The following is a 13,471-nucleotide window of genomic DNA, read 5'->3' as shown; positions in this document are numbered from 1 at the left end:
ATAATAGACATTACCCAGAATGTAATGGAAGCCATCCATAGGTCAAACAATGGTTATGATCACAGAAGTGCAACATCAGATCATAGTTCTGAGGGGGGAGAAGACTCATTCAGACAGGATCCACAATGGTTAGTGAAAGCAGTGGCCAGTGATGTTGTTTGAGTTTCAAAATACATTATGCTCTCTAACCTACCTACAAAGAAAGTATGCTTTGATAATATCAGACATGGCAAAAATGAACCACAAAGCTTATACATTCTGTGCCCAATATTTAACCAGTACATAATATGCCCTAGTCATGTTAGATAGCTTCTTTAGGACAGTTCCTGAGGAAGATTTTCAGGGATTGGGAGATGTCTTGAGGTCTGGAAGAAGGAGGCAGCAATTCAGCATTAAAAAAAATCTGTTCATTGCAGTATTATAAATAGTCTAACCATTTTTTAAACTTAGGAGTGCTCGCTAAGTCCCATATACAAGTCATCTGCCTTTCAGATAGCAGAAGAGCCAGGGCCATATATCTCATCCAGAGTGCAGCTTTTCCTTATACGAACTCCAGGAGAGAGACTATGGAGTCCGGCAGAAACACTTCCCCTGCCATAGCATATAGATCTTCCTGTCACCTCCACCCAATACGACTGCACTTTGCCATGTTAAAATCAAGATATTATTGCCAGGAGTTCAAAAGCCAGCACAGTTTCATCTGGAGCTATCAAAGACTACTGGACAACAGTGAAGTATACTGCGATAACACTAGAGATTAAATATTTAGACTTTGATTTGCACAGTAATACTTTCCAAAAACTTTGAACGCTGGTGTACTTATCATTTCACAAGAGAAGTAAGTAAAATCTGTAACTTATAAAGGTTTTGAGCTACATATGGTATTAAGGGATTGCCAATAGTGGAGATGTGAATTTACATTCTCAGAAGGAGAAGCACAACTCTAGTATGTATTCGTTATATACCAGATAGCTTCTGAACTGTTACACTGAGAATTATTCAGATCACAGGCATGATTTATAAGTCACCAAATATCAGTATCTACATAGAAATACATATTGCAGTTCAAGATTTTTTGTTCATCTATCTTAGATGTGTTTTATTATGTTTCAGCTCTAGAATCCCACAGTTTCAATCAACCAAATAGTTGTGATTTTCCCTCCAACCAAATTTGTATAGGCTTACTGCAGTATAATAAGCTGCAGAAATGTATAGGGTTATAATCGAAAAACAGCTACTATGGGAGATCCAGCCTTTCTGGGTACAGCTAAACTTCCTCTTTTCATTCATAATCTCTTGCCTTAACATCGGCTTTGCAACCCTGCTTTGCTCTCATGGGTGTTTCTGGAACTTTCTGCTGTACCGAGTAATAAAGTACTGTAATTAGATGTTTGGTGATAGAAGCATCCAGCAGACGATGAATAGTATTGAAGACTGGCAGCTCCTTAAGAAATTACACAGTGGCATGCCTATTACAGCCTCTCAAATGATATTATGTGTAAATACCCATGGTGGAAGCAGGGGGAGCTAACATGTACTCTGCCAGTGTGATAACTGTGCTCTGTGATATGAGTCTGCCTATTGAGACAGGCCCCTCACATGAAGATGAGATATTACAAGATGCCCATATGAGACTGGAATCAAAGGGTGATAACTCAGTGAGAGATGAGTGGGAATAAATGAAACATTTGCTAAGCTTTTTCACAGTCTCTCCTAAACACCATTCTTGCAATCAATGGTGGATGGGTCCCTGCCATCTTTGATCGAGGAGCTACCTATAAAGAAAGGAGATCGTATTGGGGCCATATAGCTCCCATTTAAGTATAGATGGGGAAGGAAGGGTATTGGGTGGTACCAATATGTAGAAAAGTGGACCTGGCTGCATAGATAACAAAGTTCCATATCTGGTGATTCAAATCCCCTGATAGAAAAGCAATGTAAGAGTCTCTCATTTTATACAGAGTTGTTTTTCAGCTAGTGAAATAAGATGACTTTTGAGTGCAGATAAAAATCAGATGTGGGAAATTGGGTTGTTGTTTGACTGGGGTGTGAGCCATGGACAAGCAACAGCCCAATCCCTTGAAGGGTGAACCACAAAAAGTCACCTGTGCTTAGCCTTGGTAGCTTGGCACATAAACAAAGTCAGGATTAGCTTAGAGGCAATGTGTGCAGTATTTATGCAGCACACAAACAGTGATAAAGTGCAAACAAAATACAAGAAAAATCCCAAACCAATTGTTATCGTATTTGACACAAAAAATGACAACAATCAGTAGAACTAGAATTATGAATGTAATCTTTTTTTAGTAAAAGCTAGCACCTGAAAGTTCAAACCACCAACTGATGACATCTAGTCATGCAAGACTGGTTCAAAGTTGAAAAATATTGCCAACTGTGATGGAGCATGGTTTGGAAACATGAAGTAGATTAGTCCCTGTCTGCACCTACCTTCGGACTAAGAAACATTTCTGGAAGAAATATTCTGATAAGGTAAAGTTCAGCAGGGCAAGATTATAGGAGGTGTTTGAGGAGGGATTGTGAAAAACTGTGAAACAATACAATAAATAAACACAATATGAGCATTGCAACTAAAATATTTAAATATTTATATATAGTGACACTAGCCACGCAAAACATATATAAACCCCAAATCAAAAATAAGCATAAAAAAGATGTATATGTTGTTAAAAATTTTAATAAATTATACATGACCTGTTGAGCAGAAGTTTTGTAACAGACCTAATAGAATGAAGTTGTGCATTTATTTATTGTACAGTCTGTCAATAGCATACATCTTCTCTCCCCTGAATGATGTATCTTAATCCTTGTGTGTGAACCCATTGAATGAGAATGATTGGATACCACTTTCTTCTAATATCACTTGTCTAAAAGGGATAGTAACTGCGACAAAAAAAGTTCATCACTGTTGTGTTTGTTCCCAGATTCTCCTTGGGATGCTGGAGAACCCTATTCATTCATTGCCATTTTTACAGCAAAAATGACCCACATGAGAATTATTTATGGCTGAATGGTTTTCCATAAAACTTTCTTCAAAGCCATCTTCACGTCCTTGTTTCTCATGCTGTAGATTATGGGGTTCATCATTGGGGGGGTCACGGTGTAAAAGACAGATACCATTTTTTCCAGACTAGCAGAGTCTTTAGACACTGGTTTCATGTACGTGAAGATGGCTGTGCCGTAGAAGATGATGACAACAATGAGATGAGAGGCACAGGTGGAGAAGGCTTTATATCTTCCCTCAGAGGAGTGTATTCCCGCAATGGTAAGAATTATGTGGATGTAAGACAGAAAGGTGAGAATGCATGGCATCAGCAACACAAAGACCCCAACAGAGAAGATCACCATCTTAGCGATAAAAGCATCAGCACATGCCATCTTTATGAAAGTTGTGGCTTCACAAAAGAAATGGTCAATAACATTGTTTCCACAGAGAGGCAACTGCAGTGTGAAAACTGTGTCAAGAAGTGCCACTAGGCATCCACTTGCCCAACAGGAACCTGCTAATATATGACATGCTGATTTGTTAATAATAGTTGTGTAGCGCAAGGGAAACACGATGGCTACATATCTATCATATGCCATAACCGCCAGAAGCACACATTCTGTACCACCCAAGAAAAGGCAAGAGTACATTTGAGCTGCACATCCCGAAAAGCTCATTCTTCTTGAGGCAATGAGTTGGTTCAACAAATTAGGGACAACTGCAAGTGAGTAGCTGATATCAATAAAGGAGAGATTAGCCAGGAAGAAGTACATAGGAGTATGAAGGTGAGGCTCAAGGACACAGACTGTGATCAAAAATGCATTCCCAAGGACAGTGGCAATATACATATGTAAAAATAACACAAAGAGAATAATTTGGGTAGTGTGGTCCTCAGATAGTCCCACTAGAAAGAACTCAGTTACCAAACTCCCATTCCATTTCTCCATTAAGCCACCACTCCTTGTCATTTGTCATAAAGAAAAGAAACAGTGAGCACATTTCTGAAGAATGAAGACCATAGATCAATTGCTGCAAAAATGGCACTGCTCTGTTGCAAAACAATAGAAATGTGCTTCTGTTTTGTAATCCTAAAGATAATTTCATCACCCCTTCCCTTCATTAGCAATCTAATTGAATGATAGTGCTACAGGCAGATAAAAGAGGTTTGATGATCCCAATCAGAGTACTGTGAAGCTGATAGCCAGCAGCGGTAGTGGGGGGCTAACACTCACCCATTTAAATATTGTTTACAGCTCTCTCATCATTTGACCCTATTATTCATATGATAGTAGCTAACAATAGAACTGGAGGAGGGTATAATGTCAGAGCTGTGTGGTATGGCTTAGGGAGTGCCAAAGAAGCCAACTTGTGGTACTGTATTCTGAGTTGTGCTGAGTGATAATTTTGACGGTGTTCTGTCAAAGAAACACCTGTGATAATTACAATTTTTCATGGGTAATGAACTGCATCATGTAAACCATTCATTTTCCGTTCACATTTTCCATGTGGTTATAGCAAGTGGAAAATGGGAACAAAAGGGGACTATCATTTGGGCAACAAATTTAATTAGGGGCATTGTAACTCTGGAGCCCACATGTTATTTCCTATCCTGGGCGTTAAATTCACCATGATCGGCGACTGGAATGACAATACCGTCTGGAACCAGTAATTGTAGGTCCAACACATCCACTCTATTTTACGGGACAACAGAGACTTGGTCCAGCTGAAAAGAGAAAGAGAAAATATGAAATGAAGGGCAACTGAAAATTGGGCATGTACAGAAAAGGACAAAATAAAGCAAATGAAAGGAAAGATTAAAGGAATCTGGGATGGAATGATAAAGGAGATGAAAGTAAATAATACCATAAAATTAAAGATGGAATGAAGAGAATGAAAGTAAAGATTAAATGATGGAGAGCAAAATAAAATTAAGATAGAAAGAAGAAGGAAAGATTTCAGGAAATTTAGAATAAAGGATGTACAAATAGAAGAATGGAAGGATCTTATGAAGAGAAGATAGTGAGACAATGGAAAAATGTAAGGTCTGATAAAAAATGATGGATCAAGGAAGAAAATAGTGGTAAGGAGTGAAAGAAGAAAGAATTATCTATAGAATGAAGGGACGAAAAATAATGAAAGAAAAAATAGAGTTACGAATGCCACCATTGTACGATAGCAGGAAATATGTCTGAAATTTGGAAAGCCATATGCAAATAAGGATGGAAAAATAAACTGAAAGATAGATGAAGAAAGGTTATAATATTGTAAGGAGGATCTAATAATGAAATTAAGAAAGATACCTGGAGCAATGGAAGCATGGAAGAATCATGGAAGGATGAAAGAAAAGCTAGAGCAATGAAAGAAAGATTGAATGCTTGGGCGGGAAGCTGAAAGGAATGGTGTATCAATGAAAATAAGAAGTGAAAGAGGGTTAATTTAAAGGATAGATAGAAGTAGAAATGAACTAAACAACGTTATGAAGACTGAAGTAATTAAAGAAACATTGGGAAGATTAATTGAAATGTGGATGCATTTTGTGCAAGGAAGGATGTAATGCTGGAGGATAAAAAGAAGATGAACTGAAGAAAGGCATGATGGAAAGAAAGAGTAAAAATCCAAGGGTAGAAGGAACAATTGAGTAATAAAAGAACAGATGGAAGGCAATGTGAAGCATCTTTTAATCGTATGATTGAAGCACCAAATCCACTGGGTAACTTTGGTAAACGGAGAAGTGCGGCATGGACACTCTCAACCCAAACTTAATTTGCATAAACAGTCTCCTAATATTATATATTACAGAGGCAACCACCATCAATGAAACAATAATGGCCCTAAGAAGCCACTGGAACACCATTCCTCCCACAGGTACCAGCAGTTCACCATTATAGCACATTTCACCCACTGGCACTAATGACATCTCCATTGCCACTTTACAGTTCTTTACCTTACCTTCAGGACTGCATAGCAAACATCGCTTGAGATAAAAAAGAGTGTGATCACCCAGCCAATCCCACGACAAACAAGAATTTGCAATGCAATAGGACACGTATTTACGCGAGACCTATTGCATTGGAAAGGGGAGGGCAGACGTCCAAGAAGGCACAAATGGGAGTGCGGGGCTGAGGCGAGAAGTCATGGACTGCGGGAGGGGGCGGGGGAACACAGGGAAGTAAATAATGTTGTAGTAAAGGGGTCAATAGCCAGGGAAGGATACAAATGACAACACGGCCATCAGGAGGAGCGACTAACAAGCCTAAAACCAATCAGAAGGCAGCATTTGGGATCTAAGCCAATCCAAAAGATGGGTGAAGAGTGGACAGAGCTTCCACAAAGCTTTAACGCTATAGTGTATCCTGCATGCTTCAGAAAGAACACAGCCATTGTGCTGCAATGCAAGGCGAGACCTAGTAACGTGCAAATAGGCACACCATCTATAGAAGCTTTTATTTTGTTTTCTTATTTGAGCTTACGAACTATCGTAGAAGCAGATTAGACAATGCAGACATGTTAATTTGTTTGAAAGTGAAGCATTTAACTGCAGTTTTATACGGTGTGGATTTGACCAAATTGGCCTCATAGCACTTTGCACAACAATGAGATATGTTTACACTCAAGCGGCAGAGGTTGCACTTTTTTATTCACATGGAGGTTCAGTTGTACACACAATCATGGAATGCTGAGCAGAGGTCTAGAAGAAACCGCAAAGTTGTTTCAAAGTTTCACTTGCAATTAAATTCAATTAATAAAACAGCCTCGAGTATTACTATAACAGAAACATACACTGGTTATTCTGAGAGACATTGGAATTATGGAATATTGGAGAACCTAACACTGGCAACACTGACTAAATTAAGTGGCAAGAAAAGGAATAAGATACTGCATTATATGGCACACTCCGTAACACATATATATATTTATATATATATATATATTCACTGAAAAAACAGTAACGTCACTGACCATGTCATGAATGATGTAATATGTGATGGCATAAGCAGTGCATTGCAGGGGTGCGGGTTGTAGTTAGCTCAACTAACTATAACAGCGGATTTTCTATGGTTTTCTATGAGTGAAATGTCCAACTAACTATAACGTCCCTGAAACCTATGTTTTTTTTCAGTGAATATATATATATATTAACCCTGGGCAAAGCACTACGCTACGCTCGCGTGGTTTGTGAAGTTTCCGCTACTTCGCACTACGCGAATTGCACGTAGCACAGTGCAAACACATGTAGTGTAGCGTAGTGCAGCGGTAATTTTTTGCTTGCTCGCAGTCCTCAACGTCAAGTTGGCGACTGCGAGCAAACAAAATGACATCCAGTGAGACTTTTAACTTGTTCGCGATCAGCAACATCAAGTTGCCGATCGCGAGCATGGAAAATAAACCTCTCAGCGACATTTACAACGCGGGGAGGTTAGGTTTCTCATTGCGGATGGTCACGTATGCTCGCGATGAGATACTACTAGTCTGCATTGATAAAGCTGCCGCTCGAGTAAAAATCTACTAGAGCGGCAGAAAACTACAGCTCGCACTGTGTAAGATGCCGTTTTCAATGATTGCACAGTGTTGGATGCTTGTCCGCACTGTGCAATCATGGAAAACGACATCTTGCACAGTGCGAACATGGTACTATGCAGTTCACGTAGTGGTACGCGTAGCATGCGTAGTGTGAAGTGCACTACGCCCCGGGTTAATATATATATATTTTTTCTCTATGGAACTTTTGAAAATTCTATGTCTAATAACTTTGGCGTTTGTGGACAGAATCGGCTGAAATTGTCAGAAAAATGGCACATTTTGTTTCTGAGCAGCCCCTGAAAATTTGGGGGGGTTCCGTCAAGGGGGGGTCGAGAAAAAAGGGGGGTACCAAAACGCGTTGTTTCCATTTATTTTTCATAGGGCCTTTGGCCTCACTTTTAGCTCAAACGGCTGAGTCTCAATATATGTGCTCCAGTGGATTTTGAGAAATTAACGTTTAAAAAAACAGATATATCTGTAACAGCGTCCCAGATAGTGCACCAGATCGCGTACTTTTCGCGTAACGGAGCTTTGCGAAGCGAAGCTGATTGGCTCTCCGGTGTCTGTCAACATTCTAAACAGTCCGGTGCGGCCGCCATCTTGTCTCTCGGTAGGATCGAGAGACAAGAGGAGGAGAAAAACTAAGGGGGAATTTAATGAAAGGGGGCAAGGTAGATCCCTCTTGACCCCCTAGAAATGATATTGGGGTTATTAAAGGGTCCCGTGGGGCAAATAATAAAAATGTGATTTTTCGCGGTAGAAGTGCTTCTCGGTTCGCGAACCGGGTCGCAAACTGGTAGCAAAACGTGAATTCGCCATTTTGTGTTTCGATTTAATTAAATTACTAGGTATAAGGGGGTACGGGAGACGTATCCTGACCCCTTATGTTTTCTGAGGGTGGCTGAGGAGGCTCATATATGTTGATACATGTCTTCCAGCGGCTGTGCGTGAGCGTTTTTTTTTTAATTTTGCTGCGTGACGTCTGTTAACGTTCGATTCGATGGAAATCAGGAACTGTTGACCGCCATTTTGTCACTGCGAGTAAATATTTTGTTAAAAATAATTGTTCTAAATTAATCCTTATTGATAAACATTGTCTGCGCCATCTTGCCTTTTTTGCAATGCCACACTTTTGTTGAGCACGGCAGCCATTTTAGATGCCTTGACCAGACCCACTCTCTGAACGTCGCCGATCCTCAGCATGGCTCCCCACCCTCGCAAGCATCTCCCCCACGCACTGGTCACCCCCGCTCTCTCTCTCATGCATGGGCCATAAACCTCCCCCCATTTGCGCTGCTCTTTCCTGAGAATCACACCCTGTGCTTGCCCGACACCTCCCTTTCACCCTATTCACTACCGCACCCTCTTACACTCCTCTTCCTCTGTGTCCGATTGTCCAGGCCGGTCCCAGGCTATCACCTAGCCCTGCAGATGTAGTTTATGGCCCCAGCTGTAGAGAATCACCCCTCTTCAAAGGAGTTACAGTAGATCAAGGCCCCCACCCGATGAGATCCATCACACCACACGCGTTCCTACTATCTGATAACCATCCTGTATTGTGCATGGGGAGGGGATTCATTTCTCACTGTGAGGGTGTGCGGGTCCGAGCCTGAAGCGGAAGATTCCAGGGATGCCTTTTTGTACATCAAAGTCTTCACAATTATGTGTCACATTAAAAATATATAGCACTCCAACAAAGTTGTAGGATTATAAGACTTTAATAACTTATAAATATATAGAACGCTCCAACAAAGTAAACACGTTAAAAAAAACTTTTTAAACAACTATTTACATGACATTGCTTTAACCAGGATAGACAAAGAAATGACACAGTGATGTAAAAGTTTCTGAAAGAAATGCCAAGAACGTCCCATGTGAAAGTGAATTTTATCTGGCAATTTTTTTCTTTTCCTTCTCATGAAAAGAAAGTTAATGCCAGGTTTGTTACCTGCCTCATCTGCAAAAAAAAACTCTCGAGAGGGACCGAAAAAAAAAATAGCTATGGTAATCATACCATGCATCGGCACATGGAGAGGTGGCACTCTCTTAATTATTCTAAAGCACAACTTCGAGATTTGGTGGATAATCCCCGACCGGCAAAAACATCCACCAATGACTTAGCAATAAGTGAGTCAGAGGCAAGGGAAACGGTCCCAAATCTGTAAAAGAACTTTAGGCAGATGAGATTGACTTGTGTAGCATGTGGAAAATTAATTTCATGCGGAGAGATGAGTATTACTTTAATAAATAGATCATATGAAAATCATCAATGTCCAAAACGTCCTAGAAAGTAATTTTTGTCATTTTTGAGGAAGAGAGATAACCTACAGTGGTACGGGGTCGTTTTCGTTCGTACTAGGGGGGCCAGGTGACATTCGTTCGGGGTGGCTTAGGGGCATTTAAAACAACTTCCCTGATACAGGTAGCATATAAAGTAGAGGCTAAATACCAGGATCTTTATCGATTGCTTTATGCTGTAGAAAATGAAAAACACACAACAAACCTGGACCATTCATATTTTCAATGTTTCTGCGTACTATACTTTTTAACCCTTAACTAATTGAGCTGCTTCATTTCACCTGCTTTTTTTAAAAAAAAAAAAAAAACGGAAACAGTGGCCATTTCTTCGAAACTTACCAATCTACGCGTTACAACTACGTTTGCTTTTTCAAAAACCTTTAATAAAAATGTTGGTGCCCAAATACGGGCTTACAACCCCGTGGGCCGGCCACGGAGCAGGCTGGAACTGAAAATGGGGGGGAGGGGGGGGGGGTATTTATTTGTGGAAAACATAACAGAGAGTCAGTGGTCGTTGATTTCATAGTAAAAAGTGCGACAAGTGCAACAAAATCATATCGATAATTCATTGTGAGCAAGTACCAAAAGTGTCGACAATTCGAACCTTCAATAATAAATACAGTAATCAATGATGCATTAGAAGTTAATATCAATTCATTGTTCGAACTTGTAATCAGTATCCGTCCCATGTCAATTCATTGTTCGAACGTATAATCAATACCCATCCTGGATCAATTCATTGTCCGAACATATAATCAGTCTTATCCCATATCAATTCATGTGCTAAAAACTGCATACATATCTCATGATATCAAGGCTGAGCAATCGGGGCACAACAAGGAGTTGAGAGTTTCATTTGTACCGGCGCCATTTTGGGTGAGGTCAGGAAGGTCCAAGTATAGACAAAATGTCTCCACCAACTCGTGGTTGGACCGGGACCTCTTTCGGCAGTCCAAAAGTTTTTGTTGAAGGGTAGCAGAGGGGACTGGTGAAATGAACCATCAGTGAAAGTGGGGTGGGAGGAAACAATCTCTCCTACCGGGTCATACTGGTGTCCCACCGGAACTGATCAAGTTGGTAGTCTTGCAGGATTTTGGTGATTTCAAGACTGAGGCCGGCGCCGGCATGAGCGCGCCGACGTCCCGCGGCTACGTCGTGGTCGTTCCGTGGGTGATCATGGCAGTCATTCCCCATCGGGGGTCGGGGGCCCCCGTGTCTCTTATAGAATCTTCAAAGCTGAGGAGAAGGTTTCTCGGCGCAGGAAACTAGAAGCGTCGTTGCACCGCAACAGTGAACGCGACCCCCGCTGGGTGAGCGGAGCATCATTGCCTCGCAATAGTGGACGAGACCTTTTGTCGGGTCAGTGCAGCGCCGCTGCATCGCAAGAGTGGAGGAACCCTTTTGTTGGGTGAGTGGAGCGTTGGGGGTGCAGCTGAGGGGCCCCCACCTGTGGGGGTGGGAGAGGCTCATTCACGCCGCCTCTCCCTCCCAGCGCACCCCACGCCGACACCTGGCGTTGATATCCGTGATGTCCGGACCAGGCGATAAGAGGGGGGGGGGGTCGGAGGCAGAGGCATGACATCCCCCCGTGGCCTGCAGGGCGTCGCTTCAGGCCAGAACGGGGAGCTCATATCAAGCCCACGTGGGAAGCGGGTCAGCGAGCCAGTCTAGAAGAACACCCTCCGGCCTTGTTGACTGAAACTTCATGGACTCACGCCAGGAATTCAAGGCAGCGAGCACGTCGCCAAGTGTAGGAAAACCTTTACAGTATTCAGCAAACGTGCAGACACCTGGCATTGATATCCGTGATGTCCGGACCAGGCGATAAGAGGGGGGGGGGGTCGGAGGCAGAGGCAAGACATCCCCCCCGTGGCCTGCAAGGCGGCAGATGAAGGGAATCGGGAGACCAGTACATTTTGGGCCATCCACCCCACGGCTGATGGCGGTTAGCCGGGCCCCGCCCTGCACGTGTCGAGGCCTCATCTTCCGGATGGGCATAACCGTGGTCCTGTTGCACTTCGGGAGTTTCCGGAATGGGGGTAGGTATCTGCTGATTTGTATCTATTCCATGTTACCGTTAATGGGCGTGGCGGGCGGTGGGACAGACATGCTTGGAGCAGTGGGGGGGTGGCGGAGCCTAGCTACCTCGTGGCTGTCGTAACGTCAAGCTTGGCTTTTTTCACCACTTCCATGTTTCTTAAGGTATTGGTGAAATTGTTTTTGATGGTAAAATGATGTGACTCCTGCAATGTGTCGCTTTTGCGGAACAGATATATGATGTAATTGTGTTGTTAATATTACGGTGTACATGTAAAAAATGATGCATAAGTGTTGCACGGGCATTGTAAATACTCTCCTATGTGTGCTTAGCAATTTCAAGTCAGTTCCCCCGGGTTCAAGGGCCTTGTAAATACGTCCCCATGTGTGTCTGGTCATTTGAAGTCATTTTCCTTGTAGTGTAAGGCCCTTGTAAATACGCCCCCATGTGTAAAATTAATTAATTTGCCCTTAAATTATGCGTTTTCTGTAATTTTACCGAATCGGTAATTTTACCGATTCGGTAATTTTACAGAAAATGCAAGATTGAAATGTGGGTAGCCAATTTTCCATTGGCACATGGCTTACAGAATCGGTATTTTACCATGGAATACAAATCCATGGTAAAATACCGATTCCTGTGTACATGCACATCTGTGCATGTACACATATGCCATGTGACAGACAGACGTGTCCTTAGGGCATGTCTGTGCGTCACATTGCACACATGCCCATTTTGGGGGTGCTAGATGGTGTCAAAGTGATACCCCCTGCACCCTTGACAAATTCAGTATTTACCGATTCGGTAAATACTGAATCGGTATTTGAATTGAATCCTATGGGCTTCAAGGCCCATAGGATTCAATAGCAAATACCGATTCGGTATTTACCGAATCGGTAAATACCGAATTTTTAAGGAATCGGTAAAAAATCAGATGTTGGTACTTACATCCTATTTACCGATTTTGAAATACCGAATCGGTAAAATTCGGTAATATTCGGTATTTCAAAATCGGTAAATGTGATTTACCTACATCTGGCCCTAGGTGTATTATTGTTTTACATAAAATGTTTTAAAACTTTGTTTGAAATCAAATGCATGCACACTTAGGGCCAGATGTAGGTGGTCGTTTCAGGCCATTTACTGACCGGTTACGGCCGTTTCCGATCGTTAAATGGCAAATCGGTATGTAGGGGCTTAAATCCAAGGCCACGTGTAGGTAAATCTACATTTACAGAATCGGAAAAATTATTTGTTCGGTAAAATACCGAATCGGTAATTTTACCGATTCTGTTAATTTGTTATGTAGGGGGGAGTCTTCTGAGTCCCAAAGGCCTTAACGAATCAGTATTTTAGCATGAAATCAAACTTCATGGTAAAATACCGATTCCGGTGTGCATGCACATGTGTGCTCGCACACCTATGTCATGTGAAAGGCAGACCTGCCCTTAGGGCTGGTTTGCTTGCCACATGGCACCTGTGCCTGTTTTGAGGGTGTCAGAGGGTGTCAAAGTGATACCCCCTGCACCCTTGTGCATACTTGTTTTTTTTTTTATAGCATTGTCGAATCTAGTTCTTACTGTTATTGATTTACTGTTTGGTAATAGTAG

At 41.9% G+C, this 13,471-nt stretch overlaps 1 protein-coding gene across 1 annotated transcript; it reads right to left on the bottom strand.

Annotated features, from left to right (window-relative positions):
- Positions 1 to 3,018: 3,018 nt before the first annotated feature.
- Positions 3,019 to 3,951, bottom strand: LOC147709754 (olfactory receptor 2D3-like). Its single transcript, XM_086926099.1, has one exon. The coding sequence runs from the start codon at positions 3,949 to 3,951 to the stop codon at positions 3,019 to 3,021; it is 933 nt and encodes a 310-aa protein (XP_086782225.1).
- Between the last annotated feature and the right edge of the window lie 9,520 nt (positions 3,952 to 13,471).

The sequence above is a fragment of the Lissotriton vulgaris genome, chromosome 6, assembly GCF_964263255.1.
Source record: "Lissotriton vulgaris chromosome 6, aLisVul1.2, whole genome shotgun sequence".
NCBI classification, from domain to species: Eukaryota; Metazoa; Chordata; class Amphibia; order Caudata; family Salamandridae; genus Lissotriton; species Lissotriton vulgaris.
This window is presented reverse-complemented; position numbering and strand designations above follow the sequence as displayed.

Bases quoted from the DNA above. Each gene is read 5' to 3' on its own strand.
- LOC147709754 (XM_086926099.1), bottom strand. From the start codon at position 3,951: ATGGAGAAATGGAATGGGAGTTTGGTAACTGAGTTCTTTCTAGTGGGA.